This window comes from Corvus hawaiiensis, chromosome 28 (genome assembly GCF_020740725.1).
Source record: "Corvus hawaiiensis isolate bCorHaw1 chromosome 28, bCorHaw1.pri.cur, whole genome shotgun sequence".
NCBI lineage: Eukaryota > Metazoa > Chordata > Aves > Passeriformes > Corvidae > Corvus > Corvus hawaiiensis.
Window position 1 is genome coordinate 3,339,350 of NC_063240.1, and position 24,911 is coordinate 3,364,260.

General features: G+C 51.9%; 1 protein-coding gene across 1 annotated transcript; it reads left to right on the forward strand.

Annotated features, from left to right (window-relative positions):
* The first annotated feature begins 1,794 nt into the window (after positions 1 to 1,794).
* On the forward strand, positions 1,795 to 23,768 carry SCAMP4 (secretory carrier membrane protein 4). The gene is made up of 8 exons (XM_048287802.1): positions 1,795 to 1,881; positions 7,922 to 7,992; positions 8,390 to 8,443; positions 11,269 to 11,397; positions 15,044 to 15,200; positions 18,139 to 18,240; positions 19,568 to 19,685; positions 20,729 to 23,768. The coding sequence occupies exons 3-8, from the start codon at positions 8,437 to 8,439 to the stop codon at positions 20,903 to 20,905; spliced, it is 690 nt and encodes a 229-aa protein (XP_048143759.1). The 5' UTR covers positions 1,795 to 1,881; positions 7,922 to 7,992; positions 8,390 to 8,436; the 3' UTR covers positions 20,906 to 23,768.
* Positions 23,769 to 24,911: the final 1,143 nt, after the last annotated feature.

Here is a 24,911-nt window from a genome sequence, read left to right on the forward strand (position 1 = left end):
GTTTAAAAATTCCTTGCGAAGAGCTGCTCCTTAAGCAAAAAAATGTTCGGGAAAAAATGGTTCCAAGGGAGAAGCTGGGAATTGTCAAGGAGGTTTCACAGCTGAAGTCCGGGGTCAGGGTGGGCTGTGGTGGGACGGGATCCCTGTGGTTGTCCCAGGGGACAGGAGTTTGGGGGTGGCCCGGGCGGTGTCCCCTCCCCGGGTCCGTGCCCCGCTGTCCCCCAGCAGCGCTCCCGCTCTTACTGGTCCAGCAGCACTGGATTTACTGGGGCCGAGTGACCTCTGCTGGTTCACACCCAAAATATTCCCGGCGTGCCGATGATCCGCATGGATGGGAACAGCAGACCTGACCTTTCCTTCCCAAAAAAACACGCGCCCAGCTGGAAAATCCTGGAGCCAGTGGCACTGCCCGTGCCCGCTTTGGGGACAATCCCCGGCAAAACTGGGCAGCCCACCCAGAGCAGGGGCTGAACGCAACCAGTGAGCCCCGGGAGCTGGATTCCAGGGAAACCTGGTGGGGTTTGGGGAAATGGTAGGGAAAGTTTTACAGAGAGACGTCTCAGCATTTGGTCAGCTGAGAGGGATGAGCCTGACACTCCCTGGAGCTGGGAGTGACAGAAACCACGACCCCAGCGCTTGGAAATGACTTTTAAAGCCGAGTTGGGGTTTTATACACCCAAATTAACAGGATTTGCAGAGCTGAGACCTTGGAGGGGGATCCCTACTGACATTAAGGAGTCTAATGTGGTGAAAATAAGAATGTAAGGAGCTCTAGAACCAAACAAAAGTGTTCAGGTTGGAAGGGACCAGAAAAAATAAATAAACTAAATAAAATTTCCTGTTTCAGACCAGTCTGCTTAGGAAGGGAGGGCAGGGGAGGGAGAAATGTTTATTTAACTACAAAACTGCTGTTAACTGTTGTTTGAATTTTTCATAACATTAAATAAAAAGTAATGTAATGTATGGATGAAAATCTTTTTACTGAGGTGTGTTCTGTAGGTACATAGATGTATATTGCACAAAATTTACAGGAAGAAAAATAAAGTCTGTTTTACAAGGTAAAAAAACCCAAGCTAATAATGTTGGAAATTGTGATTTTAAATCTTAGCGAAGAGTGAGAAAGAAATTTTAGCAGAGTCTTTAATTGGAAAAATGTTCATTTTTTCTGTGCTCTCGGGACCGAGCTGTACCAGAATCCCAGACTGGTTTGGGTTAAAAGGGACCTCAAAGCCCATCCAGTGCCACCCCTGCCATGGCAGGGACACCTCCCACTGTCCCAGGCTGCTCCAAGCCCCAATGTCCAGCCTGGCCTTGGCCACTGCCAGGGATCCAGGGGCAGCCCCAGCTGCTCTGGGCACCCTGGGCCAGGGCCTGCCCACCCTCCCAGGGAACAATTCCTTCCCAATCTCCCATCCAGCCCTGCCCTCTGGCACTGGGAAGCCATTCCCTGGGTCCTGTCATCCCAAGCCCTTGCCGAAAGTCCCTCTGCAGCTCTCTTGGATCCCCTTTAGACACTGGAAAGGCTCTAAGGTCTCCCCGCAGCCTTCTCCTCCCCAGACCGGGCAGCTCTCGCAGCCTTTTCCCATGGGAGCGATGTTCCAGCCCCTGGAGCATCTCCCGGTTCTCCCCGGCGGAGCCTCCGGGCGGGGTCGGTCCCGGTACTTCGGACAATTCTGTCCCTCCCGGCCGCCGTTCCGCGCCACCGCCCCTCCCCTTCGCCCTGCCCTTCACATGACAGCGGCGGGGGGGGTGCGCCGCGGAGCACGCTGGGAGTTGTAGTCCACGGAGGAGGACGCACAGCGGCGGCGGCTATTGGCGGGACTCTGTTTCCCAGCGCGCCCCGCGGCGGCTCGGGAGGAGTGGGACCGGGCGCTCGCTGAGGTGGGCGCGGGGGGATCGGGCCGGGGGCACCGGGCGGGCCGGGGGCGGCCTGGGAGGAGGGATGGGGAAAACGGGGGTCGGGAAGGGGGAGCGGGGTGGGGGAGGTGGAACTGGGGGCCGGGAGGGGGAGCTGAGGGTCGGGGGGGCGGCGGGGGAGTGCCGGGGGAGCGGGAGCTGGGAGTCTGGGGACGTGAGGGGGAGCAGTGGGCCACGGAGGAGGGACGGGGGAGCCGGGAGCGGGGGCGGAACTGGGCGGCGGGAGGGGTCGCGGGTGGTGTCGGGGGCTCGTGGTGTAGCGGGGGGGGAGCGGTGGCACTCCCTGAGCCCGGGGGTGTAACGGGGGGTGCCCGGGGAGGGGGCGACAGAGGAGGGGGCGATGGGGGAGGCTGTGCTTGGGGAGGTATCGGGGACAGGTCTGGGGGGACGGGCCGTGTGTGGGGAGGAATCGGGGACAGCCCGGGCGGGAGAGGGATCGGGGGCGGCCCCGGTGGGAGCCGCTATCGGGGGCAGCGGGCGGGAGGAGCCGGGCCGGGCCGTGTCCCGAGTGCAGCGGTGGGTGAGACCCCCACCCCCGGGGGCGCTCGGGAATTTGCCTCCCGCGGCTCCTTCCCGGCTGGGACGCGGCTGGCGGCGCTCGTGGGGACGTAGGGGGGACAGGGTGACATAGCCCGGGTGCCCCGCTCCCGCTGGGGAGGTTCGTGACAGGGATTCTCCAGCAGCTGTGAGGGTGAACCTCTCTGATGTGCGTGCTTTGGGTACCGGAGATGCGTGTGTTGCCCTCGATAGACAGCACCTGGATGTTGTAGTTTTATTTCCCCTTCTAATTTCCCCTTCTCATTTCTGGTCCCGGTGTTCTGTAACTCTCTCAAGAAACTCCTTTGTGGAACCTGTGATGAAGAGAGCAGTGGGTTAGAAATTAAGCAATAGGTGGATTGATTTATCTGCATTTCAGTGTTATTCTGGGCTAATTAATATTTTTGCTGCTGTCTGCAATCCAATTCTTCTGTGTGAGGCCAGTCTGAGCAGGTGGCAAGGGGTGGAACAGGCTTGTGTCCTAAGCACGGGTGTTTCTGTCCTTTCTGTCTTCTTGAGCCTTTTGAGTTTCTGTTCCTGAGCGGCCACGCTTCACTCCTGGATGTGGTTGTACCAAAATGAATATTTGTCTGCTGTGGGTTTTGCATAGCCAAATTAAGGCTCCTGCCCACCTGCTGCGGCAGCAGGGCTGTAAACAGGCTGGGGGAGCCCTGAGGGGAATTGCTTCCAATTCTGCTGTCTCCCCAGCTCCAGGATGGGGGGAGATGGGGCAGCAGAACCCCCAGTATAGCCAGGAATTCGGAGCTGATCTTGGAATGACGTGGGAGGGGTGTAACCCTTGTAACTTCACTGTTCCCTGCTCCTTTTCTCAGGGCACTGCTGCCATACACACACAGAGTTTCCCCGTTCTCCCTGGTTGTGCTGGGTGGCTTTTGGAGTTATTTTTTGGCTGGTTGTGTCACTGCAGGGACAGTGTCCCACCCTGTGAGGGCTGGTGGTGCGTCAGGGAGAGGAAACACCACCAAACCCAAGCTGTGTCAGCTCTGGGTTTATAATGCTGAGTTGATTGTTTTGGAGTGGCTGCTGCAGCCTTGGGCTCTCTGAGAAGTTCCTGGTAAGAGCTGGGCATCTGAAAGAGGCTCAAACCCAGCCTTTTGTCTTGAAACCAGTGCAGAGCCACCACTTTTCTCTTTAAATTCAGCTGGAGAGATCATGAGAAAGGCGTTTGCTTGTGTGGGAGCTCCGGAGGCTGTGTTGATTCCCTGCCGAGCCAGGTGATTTCAAATCCAGATCTCCTGGATCCCTGCAGGGGCTCGTTTGTTTTAGGCTCTTCTGAAAGGTCTGGGGTCTGCTGGCTCAGGGTGAGTTCTGAAAGCCTGGTAGTCTGATGGTCGTCCCCAAAGGATCAGCTTGAACCACCGTCAGGAGATGTGTGTTGTGCCCAGATTCCTCATTCTGCTTGTGTTCCCATCGTTAAATCCCTGTTAATGAGGGAGTGTGGACAGTTCTGCTCTGTGCTGGGATCCTGCCCCTCTGCTTGCTCTTGGCAAAGTGCTCTGGATGAAATCCCGGAGTACAGGATTGTGTGGAAGCTCTTGGCCTCACTGCATTGCAGAATCACAGAGTCCTTAAAGTTGGAAAAGGCTTCCAAGGTCATCAAGTCCATCCTGTGACAGATCCCCACCAGCCCAGAGCACTGAGTGCCATGTCCAGGGCACTGGGACACTCCAGGGATGGGGACTCCAGACCTCCCTGGGCAGCCCCTTCCAAAGCCTGACCACTCCTTCCATGGAGAAATTCCTCCTGATGTCCAACCTGAACCTCCCCTGGCACAACTCGAGTCCATCTCCTCTTGTCCTGTCACTTGTTCCCTGGGAGCAGAGTCATCAAATCAGAATGAAAATAAAAAAGCAGTACAGAAACTGGGGGGTTTGTTGGATGGCAGGCTTGGGATATTGGGCTCTTCTGAGATTGGCTGGGATCTGCAGGGCACAAGAGAAGCCAGTGTCCTGTGAATCTGGTCATGGGGACGTGCCCCAGGTCACTTGGTGGGTTTATGGCAAAGCAGGAATGAGTTCAGCTCTCCCACTGCCCTGTCACTGCTCCTCTTTTGGCATGGCCTTTGCTTATTCTCTGCCACCTTTCTCTGGTTCTGGAGAGAACAGTAGGGAGAAATAACAAACTTTTTGAACTATTTGATATGGGCAGAATAAAGAAGGGGACTGAGGAGTAGCGTATGCAGTAGCAGGAATGCAAGGGATACTCACTAATTTCTGATGATACTAAGTTGGGAGGAGCTGCTGACCCCGTGGAAGGCAGAGAGGCCCCACAGAGAGTCTCTGCCAAACGCCGGGGCTGAGCAGCCCCCAACCCTGTGAGATGGGACAAGGGCAAGTGCTGGATCCTGCCCTGGGGTGGGGCAGCCCTGGATGCAGGGACAGACTGGGAACGAGAGGCTGGAGAGCAGCGCCGTGGGAAGGGACCTGGGGATCCTGGTCGGTCCAAGTTGGATCTGAGTCCCCGGTGTGTCCTGGCAGCCCAAAGGGCCACCGTGTCCTGGGGGGCACCAGGCCAGGGAGGGATTGTCCCGCTCTGCTCTGCACTGGGGCAGCCTCACCTCCAGTGCTGGGGGCACTCTGGGCACCACAAGATCAGAAGGGTCCAAAGCTGTTGGAGAGTGTCCAAAGGAGGGACACGGAGCTGGGGAAGGGTCTGAGGAGCGGCTGAGGGCACTTGGCTCGTTCAGCTGCAGCAGAGGAGACTGAGGGGAGGCTCCTGGGGGCTGCAGCTCCTCCCGAGGGGAGGCGGAGGGGCAGGGGCTGAGCTCTGCTCTGGGACAGGGACAGGAGCCCAGGGAACGGCTGGAGCTGGGTCAGGGCTGGGCATGGAGCTCAGGGAAAGGTTCTTCCCCCCGAGGCTGCTGGGCACTGCCCAGGCTCCCCAGGGAATGGGCCCGGCCCCGAGGCTGCCAGAGCTGCAGGAGCGTTTGGACAGCGCTCTCAGGGATGCCCAGGCTGGGGTTGTTGGGGTGTCTGTGCAGGGCCAGGGGCTGCACCGATGATCCCTGAGGGTCCCTTCCAACTCAGGATATTCCAGGATTCTGTGGTACCCAAAATGTGCCTCAAAGCAGATTCCCACAGGTATTCCTTCACAACATTTTCCCTAATGTGAGATGGTGCAGCATCTCACACTGTAGTCACATTCAAAGGAATGGTGGTGTTGTCTGCCTAGAAAAACAGCACTGCTTGTGTTCGTGTCTTGGTTTGAGAGGGAAGTGGTGTCCCTTGAACTGACACAGGGCATTTTGTCTGCGAGATCCTGGTGAAGAAAAGCTCCGACTGTCTCCAGTGGACTCCTGAGTCATGTGCGTTGGACTGCGAACTTCGGAGTTACTCATTGACCACGGATGAACACAGTGGAAAAAGGAAGTTCACTTCACACCAGAGGTTCCTTAGCGTATATGGGATTTTCCTCCCTCCACAAGTAGTGGGTTATAGATGAAGAAAATCTCTGCAGTGGGTACAGGGTGCTGGGTTTTACCTATTCCCAGTTAAACTGAAAATGTCCAGGTGAATAGAGATCTGATTTACATACTGGAGAGGGACTGTTTATAAGAGGGTGTAGTGACAAGGCAAGGGGGAATGGCTTCAAACTGACAGAGGGCAGGGTCAGACTGGATATTGGGAAGAAATTCTTGGGAAGAAGCTCCCTTTCCTTTTACCGGGAGCTGGGAAAGTGAACACATCTCAGGAACTGATTATTCAGTGTAAAACACGGCCTTGTGTGCCTGTCCTTGCTGAGAGAAGGGTTCTTAACGCTGCTTTGTGGATCCAAACCACATCTTTCTGTAGGGAAATTAGTCATTGTCCCAGGAACTTCTGTGAGATTACTCATGGAAGCAAGATGGCTGAAGAGGGCAGTATCCAGAAGTTTCTGTTGTAGCTTCATTGTGTGAGAATCCTGGAATCTCCTGAGTTGGAAAGGACCCACAAGAATCATCGAGTCCAAGCCCTGGCCCCGCACAAGAAAATCCCAATTTCATGTGCTCTGTCTTCAAAGCACCGAAGTGTGGCTGGAGTTTGTTAGGAAAGGAGCAGGTGGATAACAACAGCTGGGTGAAAGGAGAAGGGGGTACCTCACCAGAATGCTGCTTTGTCTGGGGGTTTTATTTATTTATTTGAGTTAAAGCCTTTCAACAGCACCACAGGTCTCCTTGAGAGGAGGGAACAGGAAAACCATTGTTTGGCCATTGCAGGAAAACTCTGTCAAGCCAGGAATGTCCCCCTCAGTCTTTCTTTCTGATCCCTTTTCCAGTGGACAGACACCTCTGCAGCTGTAGGACACCAACACTGAAGTGCAGCAGCTAAATAATCCTCTTCTGAAGAAGGACCTTATTCACTGGCTCATTTTTCAGCAAAAGATTCCTCTCTCTTAGCGCTTTAGTATAGCTGCTGTTCATGGGCCATTTGTTCTCCCCCCAAAATTCACGGATCTCAGCCGGGAGCAGCTGCAGAAGGGGGGGGTGAAGTTTTAATGGTGTTCTTAACTGTCTTCATCCTTTATTTTCTATTCACACATTTGAAAAATGCAAAGCAGAAGGCTCCCGTTTCCAAACCATCAGTTACAAACGCTGTCAGGCACGGGGCAGTGCCGGTGTTGTGGGACAGCCCGGAGGCCTCAGCTGTGGCAGGGATGGATCCCTGAGCAGCTCCCAGGGGACAGAACCTCCTGTCCACACTCTGTGGCTTCCCTAGAGGCCAGCCCAGGAAAGTGGTATGTTCTCCTCTGTGCAGACTTATTTAAGCTTGTGCATCTCTGCAGAGGGAGAACAGGCTGCTTGTCCAGTCCCGGGTGCTGTTGTCTCCACGGGCTGGGTTAGAGTAGCTCAAATGAAAAGCAAAGCAGCCCAGCAAAACAACTGTGCCAGTGCAGAACCGTGCAGCCTCCAGACCTTACCCGGGGCACACGGGAGGAGAGCACGGAGGTGCAGCAAAGGGGAAGCAGCTGCTGTAAATCCGGAGGGATTTGGATACAGTGTGGCTGTTCGGACCCCGCTGCTGCCGCTGCTGTCGGCTGTTCTTAGGGGCAGTTTTTAGTCTAGACTGCCTTCATTTCTGTCAGACTCCACAGGGCTGGTCTGCAGGGCTGGTTTGTGTGTTCTGTGTTTCCATTCTGGGATTTGCAGGTAGGGACACAGGGATACATGGTGTTTTTGTCCTTAAGGAAGGAGGGGTGGAATTAAAGCTCAGCAAAGACCTCTCTGTGTATTTCATCTGTGGGATCAGCTCTGCCAAAATCAGCAACACAGCTGATGCTGGGTAAACTTCCTAGGATTTGCTTCTGCCAGAGTTACAGCCACGCTCAGTGGTGGTAACAGGAAGAATGAATCTGCATTTGTGCAGAATTTCTAAAATAATGAGGGGTGTTGGGTTTGGTTCCAGCTGATTATTTTTTTGTTAAGCAGGAGTTTAGTGCCCAGCTAACAGGGATTATCTGTTTGTTCCAGGAGTTGGGAAGCACCACAGAGAGCCAGGAGCCAACAAATCATCTCAACACCTAAATGAGGCATTAAGTCTGGTGAGCTCTACACATTTCTCTTCCAATGTATGAGCTCTGCTGGGTCCCACCCTGACCTGTGTGGCTGCCCCTGGAAGCTGCAGGTGTTCTGGCAGGGGCTCCCTGAGCATCCTCAGCCTTTGCCAGGGAGTGCCAGGGGCACATTTGTTTGCTGCTGGACAACACAAACCTTCCAAGTGGCTGAATGAGGTGCTGCCAGAGCTTCCTCTGCCCAAGGAGAAATCAGGATCCTTTCTGTGAGGCTCCAGCCTTCCTCCTTTGGGTGACTGGACACGAGTAGTTTGTAGTGGGAGGCCCAAGCTCTTGTTTGTCACACACTGGGAACATTCCCAGTTCCAGGAGGTTCTCTGGGGACTGGTTAGTGACATGTGCTGACCTGATTTTTTTTCTCCAACAGATCCGTTGCTCTGTCTGAAACCTCACGAGGGAACACAAGTATTAGACATGGCAGGTAAGAGCACCTCAGATCCGGCAAGGAGGGAGAGTGGTTTCAGAGAGTGCTGTTCATGATGCTGTGGTGGCTGTAACGTGTCAGGAATGTGACCTGTGTCCCTTCCCGAGACCTTGGTGATCCCTAAAGCTCTTCAGCTACTTCTCTTGCCTTGCTCACATTCACTTTCCTGCTGTGTCCTGATCTGTCTCCTGAGGTTTCTGCCCAAGTGATAAAGGCTCAGGTGTGACTCACTTGAAAGTTTTATGAGGGTGGAATTTATTCAGAAAAAAGTACATGAGAATAAGTCCTTCTTTCCAGAGGCTTTCCATGGTGTTCCTGGCTGTGCTGTTGACATTAATCCATCTGAATTTTACTTGCAGTGAAATTAGGAACAAAATTCCAACTTTTTTTGAAGTAAGAGGAAGTCTGGAATTTGCCTCCAGCTGCTGCTCATGGGTGATGCAGTTTGGTTTTTGAAGGCATGGGGTGCATTTGCTGATCTGATGGGTTGATCCCAGCCTTGATGGGAGAACTGTAGCACTCCAAGCTCTACAGACATGAAAGGGGATATTTTCATGTAATTTATTTTGTCTGATGTCAGAAGTAACCCAGAACAGCTGGGAACTGCAGGGTCTCGGGGTGGGAGGAGGTGGGCAGCAGCAGAGGTGTAATCCCCAGTCCTGTGTACCTAGCAAACAATCGTGGGGGTGTTTGGACCATTTTATGAGCTTGAAAAACGACAAACTGCAGTGGCTGGTTGGTTTTGGCCCCACCATGTGGGAGCTCTGCACTGGGAGCTGGCAGCAGCTCTGCTCTCCATGACAGAAAATGGGAGAGAGCAGAACCAGAGGAACAATCTGCAGCTTCAGCTGTTGGAGAGGAACAGAGCAAAAGTTTCCTCATCCCTCAGAAAAAAAATAATGGTTAGAGAATCTGCTTTTACTGTGTTTGATTAATCTTGGTCTTACTGGCTTCCCTAGAGAGCTGTCCCTTCAGCTTTAAAAGCTGTGTCCCCCCCTTTCCCTTGATCCAGCATTGTTAAATCCCTTTCTAGGCTGCAGGGACACACTGTGCAGGAGAAATCCCATTAGGTGTTTTCAGCAAACAAAAAATTAATGCAAAGGAGTTCAAATTCCTGTGGACTTTGAAAGCATCTGTGGGCCATCAGCTCTCCATGGGATGGAGTCAGCAGTGGTGTTAACCAGTAACTCAAACCAGTTTGGAGGGCATCTGAATGAATGTAAAATGGGTTTAAGGGAGATTTGTGAGGAGAGGCAGAAGGCTTGATGTTTGTTTTTATCAGGAGAAGTCAAATTGGGCTGGTGACTTCAGTCATTATTCCATAGCTACTTCTGATGTATTCCCAGTGGGCGTTCTCACCATATTTTCTGTGTGAAAATATGCATGAGGGAAAGCCTTTTTCCTTCCTAAAGCCTGGCTGCAGCTCTAGGCTCTTCCCTGCCAACCTTCAAACGGAGCTGAGGAGCTGCTCCTGCAAAATGTCTCCTCAGCCGGAGATAATGGGAAGAGAAGGGGAACTCTTGTGCTGACAGTTCTTGTTCAGACATTTCCTCTCATCTCCTGTGCCATTTGGAGGTTTTCCCAGGACATTCTTCATCTCTTCCTCTGGTTGTTTTTAATTCTGTTTACTGGGGCTGAAGGAGGCTAGAGACAATTAGTCACAATGCCCTGGAATCAAACTTTAATCAGCTCTGGAAGGCAAGAGCAAACATTCCCAAACATGTAGGAACACACATCCAGGCACACACAGACAAATCCGGGAGCTGACAGCAGCAGAGGATTCAGGCATTTAATTACTTGGTTTTAAAACAGAAATTCTTCCCAAGGTAGGGTTTTCTTCACCATAAAGCTTTTGGCAGCATTTGCTGATTTATTGTCTCTGAATGCAAAGCTTTTGCTTTTTTCTTTGCTTTTTTTTTTTTTTTCCCCCCCCCCTAGGGCTTAACCTTGAAGGAAAAACTTGAATGTACCATTTTTCCATTAAAAATCATGTGTGCTTTCAAAACAAGATCATCCCTGACATAAAACCATGGAATCCCAAAATGATTTGGGTTAAAAGGGACCTTGAAGCCCATCCAGTTCCATCCCCTGCCATGGGCAGGGACACCTCCCACTGTCCCAGGCTGCTCCAAGCCCCAATGTCCAGCCTGGCCTTGGGCACTGCCAGGGATCCAGGGGCAGCCCCAGCTGCTCTGGGCACCCTGGGCCAGGGCCTGCCCACCCTCACAGCCAGGAATTCCTTCCCAGCATCTGACTTACTTCCCTGAACTGGATGGTACCTGGGTACAGAATTCCAGTTTGGGGATGCCTTCAGGCACCCTTCCTTATTGTCCCAGGCTACTGCATGTCCCAAGGCCTGACCCATGGCCAGGACATGCTCCTGCCTGCTCAGAGCTGGTGGCTGAAGGTAGCTCTGCTTGTCTGGACACTGACCAGCCTTTCTTTCCTCTTGCTGTGCATTTCTGAAGGGCTGTAACTTATCACCTCTGTGCAGCTGTTTCCCCCAGATGTTGCTGACACCTCCCCCTTCCTGAGGAAACTCATCCTGGAGCTTATTTTAAGGTTTTTTTTTCCTTGCAGCACCTTTCACACAACCTCACACTGATGTGTAAAGGTGTTGAATCCACCTGATGTTTGTTAGCTTGTTCCTATTCCCCTCTCTCAGCCTTGTGTGTAGTAAAATAAATGTCCTGTCGACTGCTGAGGAAGAAAACCAAAATATTTGTGGTCCAGGGAGAGCATGAACATGCAGCACTGTTGGGAAGGTGTGGAGGATCTGACATATTTCTGCTCCCAGCTGAAATCTGTGTTCTGTGTTCCAGAAAAGGTGAATAACTTCCCACCGCTCCCCAAGTTCATCCCTTTGAAACCATGTTTCTACCAGAATTTTGCTGATGAAATTCCCATCGATTACCAGTTTCTGGTGAAGAGAATCTATCATGTGTGGATCTGTAAGTTGAATAAAAAAAACTTGTGCTGGAAAAAGGTATTTGTGTAGTAAAACCCCATAGATCTCAATGATTTATGTGCTTTAAAGTTTTGACTGCAATTAGTTGGTGAGGAGCAATGATCCCCCTTAGAATACTCTGATATAACTTTATGCCTGAATTTTAAACTGTGCCTTGAATCCTTGAAGGATCTTGGAGAAAGGAGGGTGTCAGTGCTGGCAAAGTCTGTTAGTAAATCTGAAGAGGGAAAAAGCAGAGCATGTTTGATACCTTTGTTAATGTCAAATGATCATAGAATCCCAGACTGGCTTGGGTGGGAGGGGACCTGAAGGATCATCTGATTCCACCCCCTGCCATGGGCAGGGACACCTCCCACTGTCCCAGGCTGCTCCAAGCCCCAATGTCCAGCCTGGCCTTGGGCACTGCCAGGGATCCAGGGGCAGCCCCAGCTGCTCTGGGCACCCTGTGCCAGGGCCTCACCACCCTCCCAGGGAACAATTCCTGCCCAAGATCCCATCCAGCCCTGCCCTCTGGCACTGGGAAGCCATTCCCTGGGTCCTGGCCCTCCAGCCCTTGTCCAAATTCCCTCTCCAGCCTTTTTGTAAGCCCTGTTTAACTCCCAAAAATAGCTACCTTAAGGAAATTCCCAGTTCCCCTAAGGTAAGAGGAATAGGAGAATTTTAGACAAAATAAATGTGGCCCATTTGCTGCTACCTGGCTCCCCACCTCGCTCTAGGAAGGCTAAAATTCCCTCTTATCCCCTGATTTTGCTTCCCAATGAAAGCAGTGTCTTCTAGCTGCCTGCTGGCTCTTCCTTAGCTATCCACAGCCCCCAAACACTCCCCATCCTGCTGGAGTTGGGAGCTGATCCTCTGTCATGGCTGGTGATGTGCTGATACTCTGTGTGAACAGAGCTCCTGGCCCTGGGCTCCTGTTTGCCTCAGCCATTCAGAAATCAGGAATGAAAATTGACCATTCTTCTCCAAGGAATGAAATCGGTGTGGCAGGCCTAGGGAACCACAGGGAATGCTTTGGAAGATTAAGAATCTTTTTGCCTTGCTTATCGTTTTTTCCCCAAATGCTTGTCATCCTCTTTACCCTTCTCACTGAAGGAAAGCTTGTTTTCTGCCAGCTCTGCATTTGGTGGCGTGGCTTTTATTCCAGATGCACGGGATGTGTGTAGGAGAGAGATTTGTGTGCATAAATAATGGCATAATCCATGGCTCCATTGTTCTTTGGTTATGTGGAGCTGCTGCAATGAGCTCTGTAATTTTCTTGCCTGAAGAAGCTGCCTGTCCCTCCAGACTCACTGGTGCGATGTCGAAGCTGTAAAGCCGCCTTTGTCCTCCCCTCTCCCAAAACAAAGAGTCCCTCAGTCGAGTTAATGGCAGGCTGGAGGAGAGCCAGGGATTTGGGCATGGCCAGGAGAGCTGCCATCTGCACCAGGAGTTTCACATTTCCATCTGCAGCACGCTTCCTTTGGGGTCTCCCTAATTTTTTGGCATGGGTTCGAGAGAGACACATAGAGGGAAGGAGGTAAACAAGAAAAGGCCGGTTTTGAAAAGTAGAAATGCACGAGTCGTTGCTGGAAGGGTGATTGCTCATTACTTTAATTGGATGTGAGCACTGGATTAAGGTGGAGGGAGGTTTGGGGAAGGCTGTACCAGAGCTCCCACTGCTGGAGAACAAACTCCGACCTGAGGCACAGGGAGAGCCAAAAGTTCCTTAAAACTTTGTAGATGCTCTTGGCTTGGCATTGTTTTGTTGGGTTTTTTTTTTAATTAAGTAACTTTTAGAGAATAAATACCTTCTGAAAATGAATATTTGGAGAAGTACAGCTAATTGGTGTATAAATGAAATATCAGATTCATGGAATCCCAGAACAGTTTGGGTTGGAGGGACCTGAAAGCTCATCCAGTGCCACCCCATGCCATGGGCAGGGACACCTTCCACTATCCCAGGGTGCTCCAACCTGGCCTTGGACACTGCTAGGAATGGGGAATCTACAAACTGTTAGTTTAAATACCTAAAATTGATTAATTTAAATAACTACTATTCTTTCTTCCCCCCCAACATTAAGACACATCCAAACCATTGTGTGTTAAGCCTTGTTGGCTACTCAGAAGACATTTTCTTTGCAGTAAAACAGTGTTTTATTTTACTCTCAGTGTAAGTCAGAAGTAGCAGCTGGGTGTAGGTTTCATTCTCCTGCGTTGTCAATACAATTTTGTGACCATGAAACCTTGCATTTGTTTAGGACTCCCAGGCTGTGTGAAGGCAGGTGGGTCAGTGCCCAGGAGGAGAGGGAAGAGTCAGAAGGACCAAGGCAGTGATGTGCAGATGAGCTGCAGAGCCATGGCAGGGGGTGAAGCAGGGAATGGGCAGGACCCTTGGCACAGGTGAAGAGAAATTCAGGGATTTAATTTTGCCTGAATAACTGAGGCCAAGGTCCAGAGTGTTCCCATGAGCTCATCACCAGGCTGTGCTGGAGGGTCTTTGGTGTTTGGACCTTCCACTGTCTCCTTTCTCTGTGCTTGTTGATACAGGTTACCACAAAGGGTTTGAAGAGTCACCACCAGTTTTCCAAAATAGGAGCTTGTAAATTGGCCTCTTTGACCCTGGCAGTGCCTGGGGGGATGCAGGGACAGGTGCAGGGAGCCCTGGCTTGTGGCTGAACCCCCTTTCCAGGGATGTGAGCTCCAGAAAAATGGGGGAGCAGCATCCCTTCACGTACTACTACTTACTGCAGCACTGCTGTGCTCTGGGGGCCTTTGTCAACTTTCCTTTTTATCCAAGTGACAGGAACAGGAATGTGAAAAGGCCTCTAAGCCACCCCTATGGTCCCATATTCTCAGCCTGATTGGAGTTTGTTTATCCCCTTGCTCAAGGCAGCACTTCAAGCCCTCAAGCTGGTATCCAGGCTTCCTCAGAGGCCCAGGGAAGTGGAGAGAGAGCCTGCAAGGCACTGAGCTGGCTCTGAGATAGCTCCTGAGGCAGCCCCAGCAAGCACAGAGTCATTCAGAGGCAGGGGCAGGGTTACCCCCCTCTCCTCTCACAAAGGGTTTTGCTACAAATGGAGCTTAGACCTTGCTCATAATTCATGATAACACTGGCCTGAGTCGTGTGTTGGTCACATCAGTTGCTACCCAAGCTCTCCATCCTTTGACAGGTTGTAAAAGAGTTCTCTCATCCCTCTGCTGCAGGATCCCTCTGGAGCTGGATGTTCCTGTGCTCCCAGCTCCAGGGTCACACAGGAACCTGCGACTCGCTCGGAGCAGCTGCATTGCTGCCCCAGGGACCTTTCCCATTGGAATCCTGGGGGCTTCATAGAGTCCTGGAACATCCTGAGTTAGCAGGGACCCACAAGGACCATCAGTGCAGCCCCTGGCCCTGCACAGACACCCCAACAACCCCAGCCTGGGCATCCCTGAGAGCGCTGTCCAAACGCTCCTGCAGCTCTGGCAGCCTCGGGGCCGGGCCCATTCCCTGGGGAGCCTGGGCAGTGCCCAGCAGCCTCGGGGGGAAGAACCTTTTCCTGAGATCCATCCCAACCCCCCTGACACAGCTCCAGCCATTATCTTTTGTTTCCTTTTCTCATGAAGTCCTGAAACTGCCCCACCCCACGTTTTCTCCTCTGCCCTCTCCCCAGTTTACTGCATCACGCTGGCCGTGAACCTCATCGCCTGCCTGGCCTGGTGGATCGGGGGAGGCTACGGGGTCAACTTTGGCCTGGCCATCCTCTGGCTGATCCTCTTCAGCCCCTGTGGCTACGTCTGCTGGTTCCGACCTGCCTACAAAGCCTTTCGGTGAGTAGGAGCCCAGGAGGTGCTTCTGGTCCAGTTTTCTCTGGAAGCTTCCCCAGTTGTTACTGGGTGGTGCTGCTGGGGAGATCTCTCTGACTGGGATGAAGGTTCAGCACTTGAAGTCTGAATGTCTTGTTTACTTTCGAAATGAAGAAGAATGTGGCTACTTTTAAACACTAGATACGGGACTGAGGGTCACATAAGATTGGAGGTGAGCAGTTTGCCACTTCTAGGGGGGTTAAATTCATGTTTTACTTAAATATCTCAAACTTAGCAGCACCCTCATCTCAGTGCAATAGGTGCTAATTTGGTAAAGCTTCATTGAGGCTTATTTTGATGGAAGACTATTAAGTTATTAGTTTTTGAGAACTCTTCTGATTTCTGTCTCTGGCTACTTGAGAGCTTGTCTGCTTGGCTTTTTAGATAAAAGCAGTTCCCTGGAGTCAGTCCTTCTGAAACTCCACAAATATTTAAAACCATTCTACATTTTTGCTTTAATTAATAATCATTTGCATTTGCTGTGGACCACGAGGCATCACTCAGACATTAATGTGTAAAGCCTGGCAGAGCTGGGAGGGTCCTGAGCAGTTCCCAGCCTGACACAGGGAAAGGAAGGACCTGGCCAGTGCCACCACCACACCCCACACACCAGTCAGGGCTTTGCCCTCTGAAGGTGAAGCTCCTCTTGGTAGGATACTCTGGATTTTGATTATTCACCAGACCCAGTGATGAGCTGGTTTGGGTAACAGCAGAAGCAGCTGATGGAAGTGGGAGGTGGCAGGTGGGTCCTGTCTGTTTAGTACACGATAAATTGTTTAAATGCGCTTCTGAATTGATGCTTTGTATGCCCACAGCACTGGGCAGGTACTGATAAAACACCAGTGGCATCGTGGAGTACAGGGGAGGGTCATTTCTGCTGGAAACAGGAGGGTTGGATTTGTCTCAAAGTTCTAAAGGACATGAAAATCCCAGCTCTGAACTCTTGCCCTCTGGAGCCGGAGTTTGTCCCCATCCTGAGCTCAGAAGCCCCAGGGCCTCCAAGTGCTGGAGCTCTATTCAAAGAGGAATTTCCATTCTAAAGTCTGGGAAAAATTACTCCTCCCTGCTGACCTCCCTCGGGCTCCACAAGGGCCGTTTCTCATTATTCCTTGAACGTTGTTTGGATGTGTTTATGCAAGTGAATGCTGAGAGGTCCTCGAGGTTACTCTGTGCACAGACTTGCAGTTAAATAAAGACTCAACCCCAGGGACAGAGAGGGGAGCCCAGGGATCATCCCCTGGGACAGCAGTTGGGAAGAGGCGTGGAAATCACCGCGGAGGGGCAGCACTGATGGGATCACAAGTGGTGATTCCAGAGGCAAAATCAGACCCACTTGTCCTGGAGGGGGCCACCCTTCAGTGCTGGCACCCTGTCCTGCGAGGATGCTTCCCTAGAACCTTCGTCATCCCACTGCATCCCAAATTAAATTAGCTGCAGAGCTTTGGCGCTAGGGCAAAGCTGTAGCAAATCTGCACCAGAAAGCTGGATGAGAAATCACCTTTTCTCTGTATCCTCACTAATTCCTGCAGATCCTTTCAAATGAAGACTCCTCCAGCCCCTTCAGGTCGGAGTTGCAAGAGTCTGTTTGAAGGCTCAGCCTCGAGCCTAATCCTTGTTAATTGGATTCTGACAGGCACCAATGTCAGCAGGCCCTGTCTAAAGTGTTTCTTTCACATTGCTGTACTCTGAGGTGGTATTTGAAGGGTGGGATTGTGAGGATACTCAAGGATGACAAATCTTGCACAACCACCATTTGGGAGCTGACAGACACCCAGACCAACACGGGCAGCTCTGAGGAGCGTGGGCCTGGCTGGAGGCTTCTCCACGTGCCTCACCTCCCTCATCTCCTACCTAGGCATCAGGGGCTAGAATTGTAATACTAACAACCATTAGCATAATAAAAATAATTAAAATAATAAGCATTTAAATACTTTCAGGGCTTAAGCAGGAGCTGGCAGTGGTTGGAGCTCTTTTGTTAACTCCCTTTTGCACCAAACTCCCTCATAAGCACCTGAAGTGTTTTTTGTAGATAAATCATTGGCCCTTTGAGTTCCTTAGAGTATGGGAATCATTTGTATCAGTAAAAATGATAGTTTGAGGAACTTTGAATGTGCCTGATGTGGCTGGTTTGATGGGATGAAGATGCATTGTGGCAGAGCCCAGACTTGGGCAGGGCAGTGCTGGGCCCCCAGTGCACCCATGACAGAGACTGTGAATGTCCCTGCTCAGCATCTTGCTTGGGGTCATTTTGTACCTAATTATTGTACCTGCATAAACTCAAGGACCTCACCTGTACATCCTGAGGATGGGGAGCCTGCAGAGATGGGAAGAGAAGTGTGTCTCTGCTTTCAGGGTACCACCCAGCTCTCTCATGGTTGCTTTCCCTCCTATGATGTCCCAGAGCTGGATTATTTACCACAGGTGTGGGAACATGATGGCAAGCAGACACTGAGACATTCCCAGCTGGAATTCTCATGCTCAATGATCACTTCTAGTGTATGGACAAGCTCTACCTGGCAGTGTCAGGCCCCTGTGTGCCCCTTGCCAGGGGCTGAGCTGGGCAGGTATCAGGCTGGGCTGATGTTTGATCAGAGAATGATTCAGACTCTCTGTGTGGGAGACTCGTGTCCCTCCGCCTCTCCTTGTGTGTCATCATACGTGCAATTCCTTGGGGAGAGCAACTGCAGGAGCCAGGTTATTGGGAGACAGTCTGTGCTGCTGAGTCATGGAGCTGTGCGCTCTCACTGCCAGGGAAGGGGAAGAAGCCTCCCAGCACACAGCTGTGGAGGGATTCCTCTGGAGTCCCCACTGTGGAGGGTTTGAATGTGGTGGTGGGGTCAGACATGGGTGTGAAGCAGCACAAGGCACCAGTGCCCCCCTGACCTCCTCTCTTCCTCCACAGGTCGGACAGTTCCTTTAATTTCATGGCCTTTTTCTTCATCTTTGGGGCGCAGTTCCTGCTCACGGTCCTGCAGGCGATCGGCTTCTCCGGATGGGGAGCGTGGTAAGCAGGAATGTCCCAGCAGGCCCAGGAGCTCTGAGCTGTGGCCGTTTCCAAGGACTTGGAGAGGCTGATGGGAGTCTGTACAGGGTGGAGAGGAAGAAGCTTTCTGATTTCCCCAGTGGCACAGCTGTATCTGCTCTTGGGGTGCACGATTCAGGTTTCATTGCTGTGTTGGCAGAAATCAAGGCCAAGCTGATTTGTAGATAAATCATTGGCCCTTTGAGTTCCTTAGAGTATGGGATTTGGAGGACTTGGAGGACTCCAAGGACTTGGAGCAACCTGATCTAGTGGAAGGTGTCCCTGCCCATGTGGTCTGGCTGGGCTTTAAGGTCTCCCTTCCAACCCAAACCACTCTGTGATCTTCAGCTGGTTGCTCTTTGTAGGCTCTTCCCTCAGTGTCCATTTCTTTCACCAGATCTTCAGCTGGTTGCTCTTTGTAGGCTCTTCCCTCAGTGTCCATTTCTTTTACCATTTAACCAGCCCATGTCAGGCTCAGCTTTGCCCTCAGAGCTGGTTGGCAGCACACGGTGAGCAGAGTGTGTGACTCACTGTTGGCCTATGAGAAGTACTGTGAGAGTTCTCCTGTAATAAATGGGAGCTTGTTAGTGTCTGTCCCTGGTTGTGTTATAATTATTTGGCATTTTAGCTTCCTGTCTTTAGAGACTTGAGAGCAATTCCTGCTGAAGCTACAAGTAATGGAAAGTCCTAGCACTCCATATAACACTCTCTTTTCAGAACTGCTGATGCCTCACCTGGTTTTTGCCAGCAAAGGAATGGAGATGGAGTGTAAATCACAGGACCCTGGTGTTCCCTGATCCCAGCTCTGGTCTCTAGATGCACAGCCAAAAGCACCTTGGGAATATATTTTCTCTTCCCAAACTCCATGCAGCTGGCTGTCCCTTAAAGCTCTGAGACTGGCTTAGTGAGGGATGCTGGCAAGTGAGAGTTAAGATCTTGGGGAAACACCTGCATTGAATTCTGTCAATTGTCTTCATAGTTCGTTTCATTTTCAAGAGCTTCAAAGCTGCCTTGTAATTTCTGGGTTACGAATCACAGAAACAGAGAATGGTTTGGGTTGGAAGGGATGTTAAAGCCCATTCCATCCCACCCCCTGCCATGGGCAGGGACACCTCCCACTGTCCCAGGCTGCTCCAAGCCCCAATGTCCAGCCTGGCCTTGGACACTGCCAGGGATCCAGGGGCAGCCCCAGCTGCTCTGGGCACCCTGGGCCAGGGCCTTATAAGCAAGTAAACAGTTTTTCTGATAACAAGGACACTTTGAAAAGCAGATTATTATGATATTGTATCTCTTTTTCTGTTTCTTCCAGTGGATGGTTGGCAGCCATCACCTTCTTCAGCACCAGCGTGGCAGCTGCTGTGTTCATGCTCTTCCCTGCCATCATGTTCACAATGTCAGCGGTCGCGATGCTCATCTGCCTTTTAAGGGTAGGTTCTTCTAGTGGAAGGTGTCCCTGCCCATGGCAGGGGGGTGGAATGAGAGGAGTTTTAAGGTCCCTTCCAACCCAAACCATTCTGGGATTCTTCAGATCTCTCTGACTTGGAGTATCCCTGCTGTGTATAACAATAATGCAAAGAGGCAGCTCAGCAGCCACCACAAGGCATCACTGCTTTGAAAGGTTTCACAGTGCAGTCAGCTGATGTTTCTCAGAGTTTCTGGAGGACAAATCCAGACAGCACAAGACAGCTCAGGCTGGAAATTGTCACGGTGTCGTGTGGTGATGTTGCTTTATGTCATGCAAAGCAAGCTTCATGTGGAGCAACCTGAGGCTGTGTGAAGTGGGGAGGTTTGGACTGGATATTAGGGAGCATTTATTTTCACAGAAAGGGTTGTAAAGCATTGGAACAGGCTGCCCAGGGTAGTGGTGGAATAATCATCCCTGCAAGTGGATGTAGCCCCTGGGGACATGGGCTCGTGGTGAACATGATGGTGGAGCTGGCATGATGGTTGCACTTGGTGGTCTTGCAGGTCTTTTCCAACCTCAACAATCCTGTGATTCCATGATTTGTTGCTCTTTGGGATGGTCAGTGGTGAAGCATCTGCAGTGGGGACCAGGTGGCAGGGTGGGAATTGGGTCTCTGCAGAAAGAAGGATTTGCAGTAGGAGTCTCTGGAAAGCTTTGGCAGATGGGGAAAACAGAAGCCCTGTGGAAGCAGTGGTGTCTGTGTTGGAGAGGTTTCAACCCCCTGGCCTGGGCTGGCTGCCTTGCTGTGGGATCCTGAATCCTGGGCATGCAGCTGAGATGGGTTCAAGTGTTGGGTTGATACTCTCTATCTGCACCTCTGTTCACTGCATTATTGCATTTTTTGTGCTTTTGTTCCTCGGAAATCCAGCTCTTCGGATTTCCGGAGAGAAACAAATCCACGGAGAGAGGAACAAATCCACCATCCCGTTCCCAAGTGGCTCTGCAGGGGCACAGCTCTGGGCTCCTGGTGCTGACTCTCCTCCTCTCCTCCCTTTTATCCCTTAGGTACATAAAATCTACCGAGGGGCTGGTGGAAGCTTCCAGAAGGCTCAAGATGAGTGGAACAGCGGCGCATGGAGGAACCCTCCCAGCAGGGAGGCCCAGTACAGCAATTTTTCTGGGAACAGCCTGCCAGAGTATCCCACAGTGCCCAACTATCCCTCTGGAAACCAATGGCCTTAAGCAGCGACAGCTGCAAACTGCCTGGATTCTCTCCTTTTTGGTCTTTTTATTCTTGTTATTGGAAAAGATCATTTGCATTCCCCCCAAGCACCCCACTCATCTCGGGGACCTCTCTGGTTCTTGTCTCCTGATCCCTGCGGAATGTCCGTGCTCTCAGCCCTTCCCACCTCCACTGCACTGCACGGCTGTGGCAGAAAGCTTTTTGTTTGCCTTGAGTCACCAGTATTTGCCTCGTTGCAGACTGAGAACAAACCCTTCACTGCCCTTGCTTGAGGGAATCCTCTCCTGACCATCCCTGGAAAAGGCTCAGCTTCCCCGTGATGGCAACACTACCACAGCTGCTCCTGCTCCTGCTCAGCTTCCATGGAATGCACAGCTCAGCACCACGCCGTCTGCAGCAAATGCAATCAGAGCATTGGTAGCAACTGGTGTTTACTCTCCTGGATGAATAATGTGGAATTTTTCACTCTAAGGGAAATGCAGCCCTTCAATTACTTGGTACTGGTGACACTGACGTGATTTGTGAAAGCCCCACCCCCCGTGGGAGGATCCCTGCAGGTAACAGAGCGTGCCCTGGGTGAGTCCTCGGATGTGAAGTCCCCACGAGTCCTCATTTGCCTGGCTCAGACTGTTGTGATGCTACAGGTCTTGCTTTCCCTGCTGCCAGAACTTCTCGCCGGATCCACACGTTCCAAAGGTGCAGATTCATCTCCTTAGGTTCTGGATTGCTCACTAAAGCCTGAATCAAAGCCCAGTGGAAACCAGTGCAGAGCTGACACTGGGCCTTGGTGATGTTCACCCTGGTACAGGGACTCGGCACGAGATCTCCCCACTGTGTAACTTCCAGCCAGGTTTTGTGCTGGCCCAAGGAATGCCCCACTGGACACACCTTGTCCTGTTGGGACTCCCTTTTCCCGGGTTCCCGGCCAGGAGCCGGATGCAAGATAATGATTGATCTCAGTGCTGGGGCCCCAGTGTGGTTTGGAAATGCTTCTGTTACAATGAATAGTTTAATTCTGCCTTCTGCTGGTGTGGTTGAACTCCAGACATTACAGTGGGGTCTGGGAGACCAAGGGAAGCTTGTTAGTCCTCATGGCTGCTGTTGGCTGTGGCTGGCAGCACTTCCATGAGAGAGAGATTCCTGCCTTTCTCCAAGGATCAGCTGAAGGGAGGATGAAGCTATTGAGAGGGATTGTTTTCCCTGAGATTATCCTCCACCTTGTCATTCATCTCCATTCTGTGCCTGAGCCATCCAATTCCCAGTGTCCTACAGCAATCCAGGCAGCAAAGGCTGCGGTTTCCTCTTCCCCCCTCAGCCTGCTGTGAATTTTTTCAAACCCGTCCCAACTGGGAGGTCAGTTCCCAATTTTTTTATGGGGAGTGAGGGTTCCAAGTCTTTGGCTCTCAAAGTTTTGGCCAATGATCCAGAGTGCTCCATTTGGGAGACCCAGGAGGGTTTGGGCACCCTGGGGATCAGACCCGGAGCCTGCTGCCTTGGCAGGCTGCTGATGGGGTCACTCCAAATTCACAGTGAGCAACTGGAAAACAAAACTGGCTCCTGGAAAGGGACAGGGACATGGTCCTAGCTAGGTGGAATTGATTTGCAAGTGATCTTTTGAAAATTTTTCTCTACACGTGCCTTATCTAATGAAATCACAGTTCACGGAGGAGAGCTCCCGCTTCCTCCTCGCCCCTGCAGAATTCCCTGTTTCCCTATTAACTCGTCCTGTGTCACACTGTAAATAATGAGGGAAGCACAGCCTGGAGTCTGCACGACCCCTGTGTTACCAGGGCCAAAGCAAAAGCAACCCTGGATGGGAGGGCAGAGCCTCCCCGAATTTGCGTTTACAGCCGCACTGACCCCCTGCTGCAGGAGCAGCCCTCCGCTGGCTCTGGGACACCAACGTGCTCCCAGCACCAGGGGTTTTTCCTGGAGAGTGTGCAATGCACTTGGGAGGATGAGCTCTTGGAGCCTTCTTAACAGAACACGACCTGATGGTGTTGTGAAGCTTTTAGGTGCCTTTGTCCTGTGTCAAGTGTAATTTTAAGTGTTCTCTGTCGCTTGCCATCGGAGTGATGAAAGAACTGCCTGGCGTTGACTCCCTGGAAATACGATGGATGCACCACGGGGTGAGGGTCAGTGGGGCTGAAGGTGGGATTGGCCACACTTGGGAGCCAGGACATGGTGCATCCGTGTCCCTCAGTCCTACCCCTCGCCATCCTCGGCCTCTTGCCAAAATTCTTCAAAACCCTTTGATTCCTGCCCCATTTTAGTGTGTCAAGTTGGAGGTTTCGAAGGAACCAAGAGGAGAAGCATTGCTGGGGGCTCCACATCCTCCTTCTCTTTGGGATTTTCCCCTTGGAGAATATGGGGGCTGTGTTGAAGCACCCACCCTCAGTCACACTGGAAATGCTTGATGCAAGGGGAGGAGGTGCCTGGGAGCCTGCCCAGTGGAATGGTTGGAGCTGGACACCAGAACCACCCCCCATTAGCCTGCACTGCCTGAGATCCCTGTGGAGCTCAATGCACCCCCAGGTGGGATCTGCCATCTCACCCCCCTCCCTCCTCTTCAATGCCAGAAACCGTAATTCCAGAAAGTTGACCCAACATGCTGCCTGAACAGCCATGGCTTAATTTTTTTTTTTTTTGGACTCCTCTGTATGTTTTTAAATGTTTACAATAGATCTCTAAGAGTTCTTAACACCATTAACCCGGCCCTGGCTCCTGGTGTGGTCGGGCATCACGTGGCGTGTCTGTGTGCAATGTTTCATGTCACCCGTGGAGCTCTGGGTTTTGTTTTGTGTTTTTCTCCTAATCACAAGACAATAAATGCTCATCCTGTGCTTGATGAGGAGAACTGGCCGCATTGGAGAAGTGTCTGTTCCTAGGTAACCGGAGTTATCTGGCAGAGGGAAATGGCAAAAGCTCTATTTTCCTCCAAAGTCTCCCACTGCATGTTGTTCTCTCTGTGAAAGAACAGCACGTTGATGGATGAAGCTCATCCTCTGTGCTGGGGATGGGTGTGAGTGGCTCGTTGTGCTTTGTACTCTCAGAGACGCCCCATCAACTTTGACCAAAGGTGCTGCTCTTACTCCCATCTTCTAACAACGGGATTGGAGAGCAGAGTGTGGACAAAGTCCCATCTCCCAAGCACTGAGGTCATTTTTGTGGCCTTTCCACAGTGCAGAGAGCCTTGTGCTGGCCCCTGGCAGTGCTGGTGTCTGCTTTCCCCAGTTCCTGCCTGGAAGGAGACCATTATCCCTGGAGTAAATGGGCTTGGACAGTGAAGGTGAGTTGACTCCCTTTAGCACATGGCTGAATTTATTACCCAAAATGTTTTTCCAAAGTTATCACAGAATCCCAGAATAGTTTGTGTTGGAAGGGACCTTAAAGCCCATCTCGTTCCACCCCTGCCATGGGCAGGGACACCTTCCACTGTCCCAGGCTGCTCCAAGCCCCAATGTCCAGCCTGGCCTTGGGCACTGCCAGGGATCCAGGGGCAGCCCCAGCTGCTCTGGGCACCCTGTGCCAGGGCCTGCCCACCCTCCCAGGGAACAATTCCTGCCCAAGATCCCATCCAGCCCTGCCCTCTGGCACTGGGAAGCCATTCCCTGGGTCCTGGCCCTCCATGCCTTGTCCCCAGTCCCTCTGCAGCTCTCCTGGAGCCCCTTTAGGCCCTGCAAGGGGCTCGGAGCTCTCCCTGGAGCCTTCTCCTCTCCAGGTGAGCACCCCCAGCTCTCCCAGCCTGGCTCCAGAGCAGAGGGGCTCCAGAGCAGCTCTGTGGCCTCCTCTGGACTCATTCCCACAGGTCCATGTCTTTCTTGTGTGGGGGCCCTAGAGTTTGACACAACACTCCAAGTGGAAATATGGAAATCACCGTATTGTGGTGTCACACCCCAGTACCACTCCGTGGCAGATATTTAATCCTAGAAGAGCCATTTCCATCACAGCTGTTGATGGGACATCTGCTGAACTCAGTGTCTTCCCTTTCTCCAAAGCCCTGTG

Excerpts from the sequence above, each read along its gene's own strand:
- SCAMP4 (XM_048287802.1), top strand. Across the intron at positions 18,241-19,567 it reads TTCTCCGGATGGGGAGCGTG|TGGATGGTTGGCAGCCATCA; the intron begins GTAAGCAGGAAT and ends TGTTTCTTCCAG. Across the intron at positions 19,686-20,728 it reads TGCTCATCTGCCTTTTAAGG|GTACATAAAATCTACCGAGG; the intron begins GTAGGTTCTTCT and ends TTTATCCCTTAG.